Source organism: Struthio camelus, chromosome 12 (assembly GCF_040807025.1).
Source record: "Struthio camelus isolate bStrCam1 chromosome 12, bStrCam1.hap1, whole genome shotgun sequence".
NCBI lineage: Eukaryota > Metazoa > Chordata > Aves > Struthioniformes > Struthionidae > Struthio > Struthio camelus.
In genome coordinates this window covers 25,280,433-25,295,163 of record NC_090953.1, presented here as the reverse complement: position 1 = coordinate 25,295,163, position 14,731 = coordinate 25,280,433, and the positions used below count along the sequence as shown (strand labels likewise).

Sequence of the window (14,731 nt, the reverse complement as noted above, 5' to 3'; positions counted from 1 at the left end):
GGTGACACCTGCTGTGCCCAGAGGCTGCAGAGCTGCATGCACATTTGGGGCACAGCAGTGGGAAGCAGCATGACCAAGGCCCTGGGGACTGAACACAAGGCAGTTTGTCATTTGTCAAATAAGCTCGTAAAGGGGAAAAAAGGCTGATGTCCCAAACAATAGCCTGCTGCAATTCCAGAAAAACAGCTCGTCTGCAATTTTCACCACCCAGCCAGACTCTGCACTGGTGGGGTGGGAGCAGGCTGAATGTTTTAGTCAGCCAAAAAGCAGCACCTCCTACAGACACTAAGCAACTTCATGGCAAGAGAAACATTTGCATGTCTGAAAGGCAAACCACCACCTACAGCTACTGTTAACATCTCTGCAGTCAATGGTAGTCAGACAGGCTACCAAAGCGAGTTCCCCCTTCCATCACACAAGCACTGAGCCACTTAAAACGTTACCCGCTCACCATATGGGAAGGGGTGACCGGTACTCCAGACTCATCTTAAGTGATGTTTTAGCCCTTCATCCCTGCAGCCATGGGATCTTGCGCTGCCTGCTAGGAGCCAGAAAGCCTGCGGCCAGCATGGAGAGCACAAGTGACACCAACCAAAACAAGCCTAGCAGAGAGCTGCTAGGACAGTCATGGGGTGGAGCACAAGGTACAGGAAGGGGCTGAGAGCCAGCTTTGCTCAGCACAGGGAAGGCAGTCAGATTTCCCCCTTCTGCTCCCCAACAGGGAGCTACAGAAAAGAGATCCAGACTCTTAAAGAGTCACAAAGAGCAAACGGGCACAAGTTGCAGCAGGAGAAATGCTGACTGGAGAAAAACCACAAAACTCCTCTTCTTGAGGACAGCAGCCATGGGCCCAGAGAGATGGAGGGGGATCTCCATCCTTAGAGACTTCCAGAGCTCATCTAAACAGGGCCTTTAAACAACTGAGCTGCTGTTTTAACAGCAACTTTGCTGTTAGCCCTGCTCTGGGCAGGAGGCTGGACATCTCTAGAGGTCTCTTCCAGCCCAGATCTTCCAGATCTGATGCTTACACACCCATTACTCCAAATGGAGAAAAAAGCCTCTGCTGTTAAAAAAGCCACCCGAAGTCAGATACATGCTCCCTCTCCAGAGCTGTACCTTGCAACAGAAGTCTTACTTGTCTTGACCAGACTGCCAATATTCAAGAAAAACAGCACCCTAGAGCCACAGATGTGATCAAACATCTGCTTCGCCAGTAGTAACCACTGTCTAAATAGGAACCACTGCACAGCTCCCTGCGCCAGCGAGTTACTTTCTGAACTACAAAAGAGGAACCTCTGCCCTGATGGATTTTTCATTTGGGACGAAGAACTGAGGCTGTTCAGGCAGCTATTTCTGGTTTGCTAAGAAGGGGGCAGGGGAATAAAAAAGGAAGCATGATCCCACAGCTGAACTACAGAATTAGACTCAGGACCCCTGAGGGCTATTCTTGGTTCTGCCACCAACATGGCAAGTCACTTCCTCAGCATGCCCTGAAAAACAGACAGCATCAGAACCAGCAACACAGGTTTGTTTCATTAACATTTGAGAGCCTGAGTCCTCCTGCTCCAAGCAGGCAGGAACTCAGAGGCAGGGAACTTACTTTGGTGTTTCTGGAGGGGAAGACAGACACCCTAGGTAAATATAAAATCAGAAAGGACAGCTGAAAATGCAGTTCCCAATTCTAAAAGCGCACAAGTATTTGCACTCAATAAGCAGATTGCCACAACAGCATGCGCCTTTAAAAGATCAGAACACTGAAATACAGCAAGGTTTAACTTGTATAAATCCCAGAGAGATTTAAAAGCCAACATATTCGGGTCAAACTCAGCACAACAGCTTCAGTTTTGCAAGCCTCAAGAACAAACACTTCTATATTTAAGTGCCAAACTCCTCTCAATTATCTGCTGCAACATCCAGGGTGCAAACTCTGCAGCATGTGTGAGCTTACGCGATAACACGGAAGAGACTGACTCATTTTCACCACTCAGCTACATCACAGGTTTTTTTGGGAGGGAGCAGCACCAACTCAATTAGGACAGCACCTTTTGAAAAAAGGTAAATTCTTTACAGAGGGTGACCTGAAGGAACAGTCTGCTAGGCCATACCCCTTTAGGCACGGCAGTAGGCTGCAGTAAAGGGAGAACAGTTCAAAGCCAGGCTTTAGTCCCAAGCGCCAGTTTATTTGCAAAAGGGCACACAGGCCTCAGTAAGGCATTCAGGTGGCATAAAGCCACATATTTCATTGCTAGATGAGCATGCCCAGCACCAGCAGTGAGGCCTGCAGGTTCCCAGTTACCTTGCCTCTGATCGCTTCAGGGTCTGCATGCCTCAATACTGCAGCTTTAGGGGTTGGCTTGCTTCGCCCTTCCTTCCCTCCGATACTCTTGTGGACTAAAAATAGGCCAGAAGGGCAAGCAGGGAAGCCGGGCACTCCTCCATGGTTGTCTCAAATGGATGGCTGCTGCTGTGTCTGAGAGCAGCCTCTGAGCTGGCAGTAATACAGACATCACCTGTGATTCAGCTGTTTTGTCAGTGCCTAAGGGACCACGCACAACAGGAACGCGACTGAGCCTGGCGATGTGGATACGAGGTGCCGAGATGCAAGACGCAGCACTGGCTGGAGCTCCACCCAGCCGGCAGCACAGCGCCGGGGTCCGTGCCCCCGCTTCCTCGCGTCCGTGCCCCTGCTTCCCCGCCAACAGCCTCTGCAAGGCGGTTTATTCAGCTGCGCAGTGGCACTGAGCAAAGTCGGTGCAGCAACAGTTCAAGGACCATAGTACCTTTTGGAACAAGAACATTTCACAGAGCCAGCTCAGCAGAGACGCAAGTGAATAAGCAGAGCTGTGAAGGATGGGAATCAGTTACAGAAGCACTGCTAGTTTTACCTGCACTAGCTACCTTTGTCCAAAGGAGAACCACTTGCAGGCCCCAGCCACCAGTAATACCAGCAGGCACTGCTAAATCGATACAAGAGCTACAGCAAGCAGAACCCCAGGGGCATTCTTGGCTGGCCCATTTAAGAGCACCCGGGAACACTGATGCAGCCCATGAATTACAGTTCGTACAGGCCCCTTGGGCCATGCTCCTTGTCCCATTCTGTCCCTTGTTCCATGCAGGGTCTTAAAGGTGACTTGTCCCAACCCCATGGTCAGGCAGTTTCACACAAACCATTTTCTAGCAGCTTTCCTTTCCTGCTTTGAGCAGACAGTTGGACTAGATAACCTCCAAAGGTCCCTTCCAACCTGAATTATCTGTACAGTCAGTGACAAATTCAGGTCTAACATGGCAGCACACACTGAACTTGGGAACTATCCCACTACAGCAGAGAAGGGAAGGAACAGGCACCACTCCTACCTTCTGCTGCAGCCCCAGTCCACTGGGAGACCAGATCTGAAAGCTGCATGGAAGTCCAGACAAGCTCCAAATGGAAGCACTCAGACCTGCACACACTCTGGAATTCATTATGAAGGCATAGTGCCAAAATGCATCCAGGGCCTCTTCTAGAAAGCTACCATATTACCACAAATCAAGCTGCAGCAAATAGAGGCTTTCATGTCTGCTCTGCCCAGCTACATCCTATCTGCTGCTTAGATACCTAGCAGTGCAAGGGTTGGAGGAAAACCTGCCCTCCCCATCTCTCATTTGATCAGCACATTTTATGGATAAATCCCTAAAAGCCCAGGCCAGAGCTTGTACACATCTAAAACACCCTGCTACTACTTCCAATATCAGTCACAATGGAAAGACTAAGCTACTAGTTGCCTGGGGCTGTTCAGAGCCACTAAACAGCGTAAACAGCAGCTCTGATGCTCGCCTCTAAAGGTAACATGCTTGTTAAGGCTCATATCAGGGGCAGCTGAGAGGCACACACACACACACTCCAGACTACAGCTTGTATCAAAAGCTTACAGCAAGATCCACAAGCCCACTATATTTGTGCACACTGGTCTTGCAGGCAGTGAAGCAGCAGTCAGCACGGCTGCGAAGGGCGGAAATCTGCCAACACTGGAGCATTTTTTCATGGCACTTCCACCAACTGCTTTGAGCAAGGTCAGATGCTTGAGAAGTCTGTGCCTGCTCTGCACCCACACTCATCAGCAGTTACCTCCGCAGAGCACGCAGGCTACCGCTGGCCAAGCAACAACAACATCCCCTCAGGGCTGCTCTGGAGGTGACAATGCAATCTTCCAGAGGAAGTCAAGGGAAAGGGTTTTCAGTAGAGTGTGCATGAGCTCTTTCAAGCTGTCCCCAGCACAAGACTAGAGGTTTTGTCCTGGCCCACTTCAGTTCTAGCACAGACCACTGGTTGGGCTCTTAAATTATTCATCTATTTGCATCTTTTATTTTACAACATTCATGCAAACAAAAATAAGTCTGCTCATCTAAGGAGCTGCTCCAATTGAAGCTTTTAGAGCAGGGTTAAGAGCAACTTCCATTAGAAGCCAGCTGCAAGCCCACCAACATTTTGATACAGAATGAAGTATATATCCAACGTACAGCTAAGGCTCAAACAGCACTGCCACATGAGCAGTCTGCAGCTACTAAGTGCTCTGTGCTTTCTGCTCCACAGCACAGCTGCTTCTGGTCAGCAGTTGAGAAATCAGCCTGTGGACTCTGAGCAGCCCCTACTCAAACATGCTCAAGGAACAAGTGCCCCTTGAGCATTCACACCAAGTGTGCCCCTCAGAAAAGCTCTACAGGAACTAAGATGGCATGGGGCAAGTTTCCGCTCATAGGTACTCCTGAAGTGCATCTGTCATGCAAGAGATCATGGGAGGCAAGCCCAATCCCAGCCCTGAAAACTAGTTTACTTCCCTTACAGTGTTATTGTAATTAACCACTGCATATGCTGTGTTTGTGAGCTTCCACTACTAAGCCTTGAACAGAAGGCTGGCTGCCCCTGAAGCATCAGGGCTTATGCAAGCACAGCTGCCTCACAAGCCCTCTTAAATGCACTGAGGACACTGAAGACAGGGGGTTCAGGACCCCATTCCACCAGCAGGTCTTCGGTTACCAGATTGCTCGAAGCCCACACAAGTTTGCAAAGGCCAGCAAGAGGTGGCCTTGCCTCCTTGTGCCAGCACCAAGGGGCTGTATCACGAGCAGGACAAAGGAACACTGAGTTTTCTAGATAGCCCAGTTCCTTCTTCCAGCTCACTGTGCTGTCACATGGACATCAGCGCTAGCACTGCAGGCAGGATCCTAGCAGCAGCCCAATTTTGTGATTTATGCCAAGCTTCAGAGGCTGCCTAGCCACAGGCTTCAAGTTGAGTGAGGCTGCAGATGAACTCGCACGAAACATCTTCCTGTTGCCAGGGTGAACACAGCAAAGTGATCCCTCCCCAGACCTGAAGCTCCCCCTTCACTAGGGAGCAAAGAAAGTAATCTAGGATACTTTAGTGCCATCTCCAATAATCTAAAGTTATCTAGTCACTGAGCTCTTCTCTATCAGAATAAGCCTCTGAAAGCTCCCTCTAGCACAAGGGGAAATGAAGTTTCATGCAGCCAGGCAGGAACATGCAGTTCTGGATTACTGTACACTGCCGTTTGGTTCAGGCACCTGCCAGGCAGACCTAGGCAGCAACCAAGCACTGAAGCCGCTTGTCCAAAATGCGGCAGGCAAAGAGTAGGGCAAGACCTGAACACACAGGGGGGCAAGAGGGAAAGCTGTCACGCTGCTACTGTCAGTCCCCCAGGAATGGGCACTTGGCACCATGTTGCAGCACAGGGTAGCCTTGCACCAAATTAAACAGCCAGAGCCAACAAGTACTCTGGCAGCTTCCCTGACCCAACTCCTCTGTCCCTCTAGGGTCTTCCTCAAGCTCTGCAGCTGAATGCTCAAAGCAAGCAGCTTGAGCCCCGTAGGAAGGCAAGCGACTGTTGTGTTGGGCTTATTTACAACAGCCTCCCCCAGACTGATCAGCACCACTCACTGACCTCCTCCTTAGCTATGGCATAGCTCAGTACAGCACCTGGATAACCCCACAGAAAACACGGCAGAAGGACACAGGAAGCGCCAAGAGTAACCAGTCCTGAATGAGGGGGTTTCTCAGGTACCTGCCACCACACATGTGGTATTTCTGAGGACAGTCTGCAAACAGCCTGCCCTTGGGGAGCAGCTTACAAATCCTTGCTGCTGTTTGCAGGACTAAAGGCTAGGAGACCATGGAAGACAGCCATGCTTCTGTGCAACAGGCTTTTACTTTTATCCTCCAGGAGACAGGGGTTTGCCTTGTAGGCTTTAGAGCTATTCTTACTTATAACTATGGAGGCTTCCGCTATCTGCTGGGCAATGCGGAACAGATTGCCTGCAGTTCTAGCCTAGCAGATTTTAAGCAACTTAGGATAATCAGCATGTTCAGGTTTACTGCAGAAAGGAGAAGTTGCTGAGCTCCAGGGAGCAGGAGAATCAAGGGCTGGGAAATTCAGTGTTTCCTACCACAGACTGTTTCCCTAGCACTGGACCAACTGCCTGTACAGCTGTAGCCTTGCTAGCTAGAAAGCGAGATGGCAACAGCCACCCTGGAGAGGGTGCAGATGAGACCAGAGCTGCAGCCTCAACAGCATATCCAAGACAAAGCTCGAGTCTGTTGCTACACCAGCAGCTTTTAGGATCACACACCAAGCGGAGGCAGGTACAGCTGCAGCAAGGTGGTCCACCCTGACCCAGGCAGCAAGAGCTAATCTGCTCCAGGCTGTGCTCACCAAGATGCAGACATCCACAAGCACTAAACTGCAGAGCTGATCCTTCTGAAAAAGGCGGCCTTTGCAGTCCACAAAGCCAAAACACCATGAAGGGGCAGCGAGCCTCAGGGTCTGCAGATACAGGAGAAAAACTTCTCTCCAAGGACAGAATGAAGGAACAAGCCCCTTCTGTTCACAGGGACACGCGTCAAAGCATAAGCCAACCCAGAAATTGCTCATACCTGGGCCACAGCCAGTCAGTTGATAGCCTGATGCAACACAACTGAACTACAGAACTCACCACAGAAGGACAGAGGCCCACACTCAGGTCAGATGAGCAGGATTCAACTTATTGACAGAAACTTCCTCCTGTGCTTCGCCAATCTAGCAAGCCTAGTGTTAACAGACTTGTTTTAGGAAGATTTCCCCAGTGGGCAAGTCTGTCTGTCCCACATAGGGTTAGCTGCAGTCTCCCAATGTAGGACAGACCAGCCAGACCTAGCAGCCAGCATGCAGGCTAAACAGCAGGGAGAGATGCAAAATCCACACACAGATCTACCCATGTACTGCTGTCACTGATTAGCCGGGCAAAAACTGGAACAAGACAATTTTCTTGTGGTTCTTTAAGAACAGGGCAGTAAAGACAGATACCACCAAGGGCAGTCCTACTGCACTGCCTTTTAACCCCTGCTTACCTCTGTGGAGGGATGAACTGGTAGGTCTTGATACTGCATACTATGAGGCTACTTTAAATAAGAGGAAACGCTGCCTCAAACACAGCTGGCAGTGCCAGGACTGGAAGCATTCAAGGCCAGTTTCCTGCAGAAGCCCCTCCCTGTGCCACAGAGCAGGTTCCTGTGACTTGATGAAGTGTTTCCAGTCTGATAGATCTGGTGGCAGCCAGGGGTTTGATGTGCTTTTCCTGCTATGAGACAGCAGTTCAATCCTACAGCCAATAAATGCAGCCAGCTCTAGTCTGCAGCAGCTGCTGCCTCCCGGACGGGCTTTCTCCAGACACACCAGCTTCAGGGACTGGCAGTGCATCCGGCACACTCTCAAGGTCTAAGTGCACATCCTTAGTGCATTACAGTGCTGGACCCAGAAGGAAGATGCATTACAAATAATCACATCTGGGTCCAAGCAGTGCAGCATCCCTTTTTGAAGGGGGACATAGACAGGACCAGAGCATACAAACAAGCCCAGCTGCATTCTGGCCTCCTGAGGTACGGCCGAGTTCCAGCCCTTAACAGGTCGCTGATCCCAACGCACCAAGCTGCGCCAGAACACAACCCTGGGTGCACAAGGTGACACCAGTAGGGTTTGTGGCCAGAGGGTCCTTTCCAGGCTGAGAGCTCCAAGCTGGCAGAAACTATGCCGACAGAAGAGGAGATCCCCGCTCATCAGTACCCAAGCACGGGCACTGCAGAGGCCACATCAGCAATGTTTTTAGCTTGACTTGATTTTTTTTGCACTTCCACCCTTCCAGCCACCTCCCCATGGGTCTGGGCAGCTGAGTCACTGCTGGAACCTTCCAAGCAGCTGGGTGCCAGCAGTACAACAGCTCTGCTTGGCAGCATTGTCCCTCCTCAGCCTCTAGAGACAACTCAGTGCTGACGCAGCCTCACCTGCTCTCAGGATGTCTTGATGGAGACCCCAGCCCCCGGGTCTAGGCCTGCTGCAGCTTCCCATGCCTCAGTGCTGGGCATCAGCAGTGACTGGACACAACAGCAACCTATCCACATCCTCCCTCTTTCAGTCACAGCAAGACTAGGCCACCCAGCTATGTTTGGGTCTCCTAGCTCCTCAGATCTGTACAGCTTTCAGGCACAGGAGCGCTCCTCCACCACCCAGAGGAGCATTTCATTAGCCTTTCAGAAGATATTCCTGAACTACGAGATCTCCCCTACCTCCCCTCCCAAGGAGCTCTACTTTGCAACTCCCAGGCCCTAACGAAGGGGAGAAGGATGAGGCTCTGCAGACGTGGGAGGTGTAGGCAGACTGAAGCAATACAACAGCTGCGCACAGATATCAGTGCTTCACTTCTCATGCTAGCATATGCCATCCCCACAGCTCTTGGAGCAGCAGAGAGAACAGCAGCCCAGGCCAAGGAGTATTTCTTGCCTGGCTGCTGCATGCTCTGGAACAGAGGGTGGGATTGAGAGGGAGAGCATGGTCTCAGCAGGCAGAGCAGGACCACAACACCCCAGCCATATGGCACTCAATCCTCCATGCAACCTCTGAAGGCCAGAGGTTGCCCTAGTAAGCTCCCCTCTACCAATACTGATAAGAATACCAAGTGTGAGAAGTAAAGAAATAGTCCCCTCCAGAAATATTTGGTACCATTCCCCAGCAGCTGTTGCCACAAGTTGTCGCATACAACACACTGGGTGCCCACAGCTCAGATCCTTTCCACTGCTCTTCCCAGACCTCTGCGGCAGAAGCGCCAGCACTAAGCACTGCAGTCGGGGGGCATCTGACACTAGATACAGCTTCCATGAGCCCTGAGGTCACCAGAGCACCTTCAACTGATCTTCAAGTGAATTTCCCTTTTGAAAAGGGAAGCCCCTCTACACATGACAGCAAATCCCACCCCACTCCCCCCACCCTACCAGGCACCACAGTCCATGCTCAGCTCTGCCCCTCAGGCCACAACATGCAGAAGCCTGCCATGTATTTGTGCAAGCGCTGCTCTTACCAACTGGTAGAGCGCTGCAGAGACACCCTCACCTCTGCCAACACAACCTGGCAGGAAGCTGGCCAAGGAGCACTGGAAACTGCTACAGCTGATCAGGTGGGGCCAGGGCATCTGCACAGAACAGCTACCTTTGTGTGGCAGTCCTTGTTCTGCAACACCATTGTGCATTTTGCCCTGTATCTTGTGGTTGAACGGCTCTACTAGCGCTGTAACAACACAGACACCGCTTGCTTTCAGTCTGCTCTTTAAGTTAGGATCCTATAACATGGGTTCAGCTGATACCCACAGTATCAGCTACCCTGTGGGGCTCTGCACTGGCCATTCTAAGGCTGCTGTCCAGCCCATCACACTAACAACTTCCATTTCTCCATTATCCTTGAAAGGGATGGTTCCAGCAGGGGTTTAGCAGGCAACACGAGCAAGACAGAGCTGGTGAAGTTGCTGAGTGTGTGGTATTGCCTGGCACATTTATGGTTCATTAGGGGAAACCCACAGGACCATATGCTGGAGGAGAACAAGACTGAATCAGGCTGCAGCATCCTGACTTTAAGCAGACCCTAAGTACATGTGCTAGGGCCCACGCAAAAGCCTGCTTACTATGTCTTGCAGAAACTAGATGTAGAAACAGAGCTGTGCTGGTGAGGCTGACACTTCAAGCTCCAGAGCCCCAGAAGTGATTTTTACAACCCCTACAGTGACATTCGGTGCTGCTTCCCAGAAGCCTAGCTCTTTTTGCCTGGAGGACAGCATCCCCTCAGGGCATGCAGCTGGACAGAGGTGCACCCTACAGCACCCCCCCCCCCACCACCACCCAAACATCTACATGCCTGCATCACACTGCCCAGACAGCCTTTGGTGGAGGGCACCAGAAGCTATCTACATTCCTGTCAGCACCAACTTTGCGCCTGGGGCCTCCTGTGTCACCCAAGTCTGCACAGAGATGCACTACCCTTTTAACAAAGCAGCAGCATGCTGCTATAAAGGGATGAGTTTCTGTAGCAACCAGGCTGAACTTGTACAAACTCTGCCAAAGCACTAGATCTTTCCATGGACTGATACTTGAACGAACACACCACCATTTGTGAAACTGTTCTTTACAGCCCTCAAAGGCCTGGAAATAAATTCTTCCCTCTATTATACCCCCTGTGGCCTGGTCACAGGGGTGCATTAAGTTACTGCAACCAGCACCCTTTCCTCCCATGCACAGGCAATTTTACAGAGAAGCCTAGTGCCTCTGGAAGAGTTAACCGAACACTGCCTGCATCATGCTGGAGGAGCACCCAGCACCCTGAAGAACTCCACATCTGCTCCCAGCTGCAAAAGCAGGGAACACCACTGGGGGAAGGGCAAGCCAGCCAGCAGTGCATGGCTGCAAGCCCACACCCTGCTGATCACGTAGGTTTGCGCTGGACCAAAAGAGTTAAAGCAAGAAGCCATTCCACCGCATCTCCTCCAGCCCACTGTTAAGGAACAGACTGATATTTCTAGTTAAACGGGGGAGTGGAGAAGGATCCTTCCAAGTCTTCTGCACAGCCTGCAAGCTGCAGGCTGAAGTTGTTAGTTGGGTGCCGGCTGTGCCTACCACACCCCACAGGCAGAGTTCGGCAGCCAACACTGCCGTAGCGTAGGAGCAAGCGCTGCTGCCTGGGCTTTCGCAGTCAGGCAGGGGGTCCCTTCGCAGGCACGCACACCCCTGTCCGCAGAGCAGTGTTACCTACCACCAGGTATTTTCCTCAGACTGTCAGAGCAAAGTTCAGCCTCACTCCCACCCGGCATGTTTAGTGTCCTACCACCACACTCCCCCACCCACTCCATCCAAAGGCAGGGAAAGGATTTCTGTTCTGCTCTCTCCTCTCAGCTACATTATTCCTCTACCAGCATTACAGCACCGAGCAAAAGAGGAGCCTGGGCACTTTTGTCTGCAGTGAACTGACAGCAGACCAGAGGGGGCTGTGAAACAGCCAGCCAGCCTCCCCAACTCAACCCTGCCCTCATGCTTACCACCACATTACACAAGCATTAAGGGTCGAGAAGCCCCCATCACCAACAGCCAGCACTCTGGTTAAACAAGCAATAGCTCAAAAACAGCAAAAGGAATCCAGCAACTGTTGCTGCATGTGTCAGCAGAGAGACTCACCGGACTGTGTGCTGGTTTGTGCTGCAGCGTCAGAGTCCTGGGTGCTCCAGGGTCTGTCCCACCCTGTCAGGTTGAGCGACTGCAGGCCAAGGCACAGATCGTTGGTGTCTGGGAGGCCACGGGAAGACTCTTGTGTGGATGTGGGGAAGAGCATCCTGCTTGCCACTGCTTCTTCAGAGTCCTGGAAGTCTGCTCAGATGGAGAACAAACAGAGGCTTGAGAGTTCAGGGCTGTTTTTCTTTTCAAGAAGGAGTTTTCCAAAGCATTAAGCCCCAAGCTGCGTCTCGTACTGCTCTGAAGCCACTGCTTCTGCAACTAGCCGTTGCACCCCAAAAGGGACGGCTACCATATGTCCAGAAACCAGCCCCCCACCCCCCTCAGCCCCTCCACCTTCCTATCCCGTCTGCATTACTGACTGGGTCAGCATGTGACCAGGCTGCTGATGCTTACTGTGCTGACAGTGACGTCACTCAGCCATGCAACAGAACTGCATCAGCTCTTACAAAATAAAGGTAAGAAGAAAGGATAGATTCCCCCTGGAAGACGAGACAGCACGCAGGAGGAAAGAGGTGCAGCTACAGTAAATCAAGGGAGGCAGCCAGCACAAAAGCAGAGCTCCACAATACAGCACAGCAGACAGGCTCAAGACAGCAATCCCCCCAGCAACGACGATAGCAGCAGCGACAGATCAGACAGTTAGTTTTTAGTGCTACCCAGCTCTCCTGTCCCCGCCTCCCTCCACCCACAAAACCCAAAAACACTTTAGTCCTGGACAGACTCCAGCTGCTGGCTCCAATTCAGAGCCCAATGCAAAGCTTCACAATTCTGCTAGCATAATCTATTTGGTTCAGCTTGGCCACTGTGCCTCACTGACTCTGCATTGTTTACCATTGAGTAACAAGGATAACCTTCAAAACCCCCCGCCCCGCTATATGAAGAGAAGCGCATTATCCCCAGACCAGTCTGAGTGGGCACGTCACCCTAGTTTAGCAAAAACGGGTCCTGCACTCTGGCTGGTCCCATTTCACATCCGGGGTTTTCATGGCCTATTTCCCCTTCCACCCACCCGGTCCCACCGAGCCCTCCCCTTCCCTGTAGGGTGTTCACAGGCCTACAGTACTGGAGAGGCCAGACTCTTGCCTCGGTTTAAGCCTGTGCCAATAGCCTAAGGAAACACAGCAGGTTCACGGTCTGAGAATTCCAGTTTACTGCAGGATCTGGGGGCTGGTGAAACCACAAGATGCTCAGCTGTGTTACCCGAAATCTGAGTCAGAGGGCATTTATAAGGCAGCTCCCAAGCAGTGGCAGCTGTCTCCTCCTCCTCCCCCTGCCCCCACACCCTCCTACTGTGCCATCAGATGTACACCTCGCACACACCACTCGCTGCTCTCCAGCAGGGTGCTGCAGTGACTCCAGCCTGTCACGTTATCCCTCATGTGCAACCCTGGCCATCCCAGACGCTCTAACAGTGTTCATGGCCTTTTTTTCCACACCCAAGTCATCTAGTTACCCACAGCCTGGCAAAGCCCAGATGAGACCCCAGCAGTCGGGTCCCCTAGGTGGGAAGGGGGCTGCTTCACCAAGGGCGCGGCATTCATCTTCACCCCATGGAGGCATCGGGATCGCCAGCGTTCCCGGCTCAGCGGCAGCTGAAGTGCTGCAGTCAGGATGCGACCAGGTAAAGCTGGAGCAGAGGATGAACTGCAGTCTTCCCCCTTCCTAGCTGTAGCCTCCTCCGCAGTACTTAACTGGGATATCATCCCCCAGGTTTTTTCTACTCCTCTAGTCGTACTACCACAAGCTGTAGTAGCAATTCAGTCACATTACTACCAAGCACCTGAAGCAGCACTGAATTTTCTGAAAGCATCATGCCATACCACCAGCAGGGTATTTTACTGCATTAGTTCTCCCAGTTAGTTTTCAGATCGCTTGTTTTGGACAGGTCCTAAAAACATTTGTAATGCAGCTGTAGGGAGAAGAGGATAAAAGCATACTGCTCAGACAACTCAGTTCCCACAGCAACCATAACTTGCCCATATGAATATGCAACACTGCCATGTTTATGGAAATGCACAAGTGCTCTGCCATAGCCCAGATCCCTGACAGCAGGCGACTGCCTTCCACTGGCTGACCAGCATTTTACTAGGTTTTATACCATCTTCCCAAAATTAACTCCCAAGCTGGGAAGCACAGACCAGAACAGAAGAGCTACAGACTGCAGAACTTTAACCCTACCTAGAGTCCCTCATCCAACATTTCAAATGAAACCTACCACTGAAAAAGTTAGGAAAAATGGGGAACTAATTCCTTAGAGACAAAACACTCCACAGCATTCTAACCTAGACCTGCAAGTTTCCCTTAGCTTGCTTTTTCCCCCCCCCAGGAAATAAATGATTCTGTTTAACTGAAACAAATCAAATTCAAGTTCGAAACCTATGTTTCTTTCTGATGGCTTCAATCTGCATTGAAGACAAGCTCCCTGCAATTCCATTACACATACAACTACTCTGAAGCACAAAGTAAGTTTTAGATAACCAGTATTTTTTTTTTAATGAGATCTTCCAACCTAAGCAAACAGTCAGCACATGCCTGCTTCTCCTTTAAACAGCTAATATGCTAAAAAATGGATATGGGTCATAAAGGAAAATACCAACTTAAATAGAATTGAAACAGATTTCTGGAATATTTGTTTTCAAATTCAGAGTCCAGAAATTTCTTACAAAGCAGTCAATTGTTGATGGCAGACAAAGCTAATAGAATACTGGGGCAGGCAGAATTAACTTCCTACAGAAATTCAGTATACAGAGTCACAACTTGGAGTTAGTTGTAAGTATGTTCAGCAAATATTAAATAGTTTCACTTTGCCACCTGGCACAGTCCAACCCAGTCCAAATGCTTTGCTGCAGACTTTTGCAAGCCCCAGGAACCAGCACGAGTCTTTCCAACCTGAATTTTTCCCTGGAGTTGCCACTGGAAGCCAACCATCCTGGCAAAGGGACCTGTACTGCACTGGGCTTGTGCCCAAGAATCTGGAAGAGACCAAACCCCTGCCTTGCAAGATGGTTAGGTTTCATTTCAGCAGCATCACAAGCAGCAGGTCCTTAGTAAAAAGCTCCTGTGCAAGTCTCAAAGCAGGCAGCTTTCCTGGATGATGTCCTCCCCAGTCCAGGAGATCCCTGGAGCCAGGGTGCCCACAGTACATTGTAACATAGGCT

General features: G+C 50.9%; 1 protein-coding gene across 7 annotated transcripts in view; it reads right to left on the bottom strand.

The window, feature by feature from the left end:
- Positions 1–14,731, bottom strand: part of CPEB1 (cytoplasmic polyadenylation element binding protein 1) — a 48,642-nt gene that overhangs the window by 17,501 nt on the left and 16,410 nt on the right. For 6 of the 7 annotated variants that reach the window (XM_068958644.1, XM_068958645.1, XM_068958642.1 and 3 more), the window contains one exon: positions 11,517–11,705. In XM_068958644.1, coding sequence (XP_068814745.1) covers positions 11,517–11,705 — 189 coding nt within the window. Of the gene's footprint in view, positions 1–11,516; positions 11,706–11,966; positions 12,223–14,731 lie in introns of those variants that run through there. The other variant, XM_009666989.2, reaches the window with a different exon arrangement.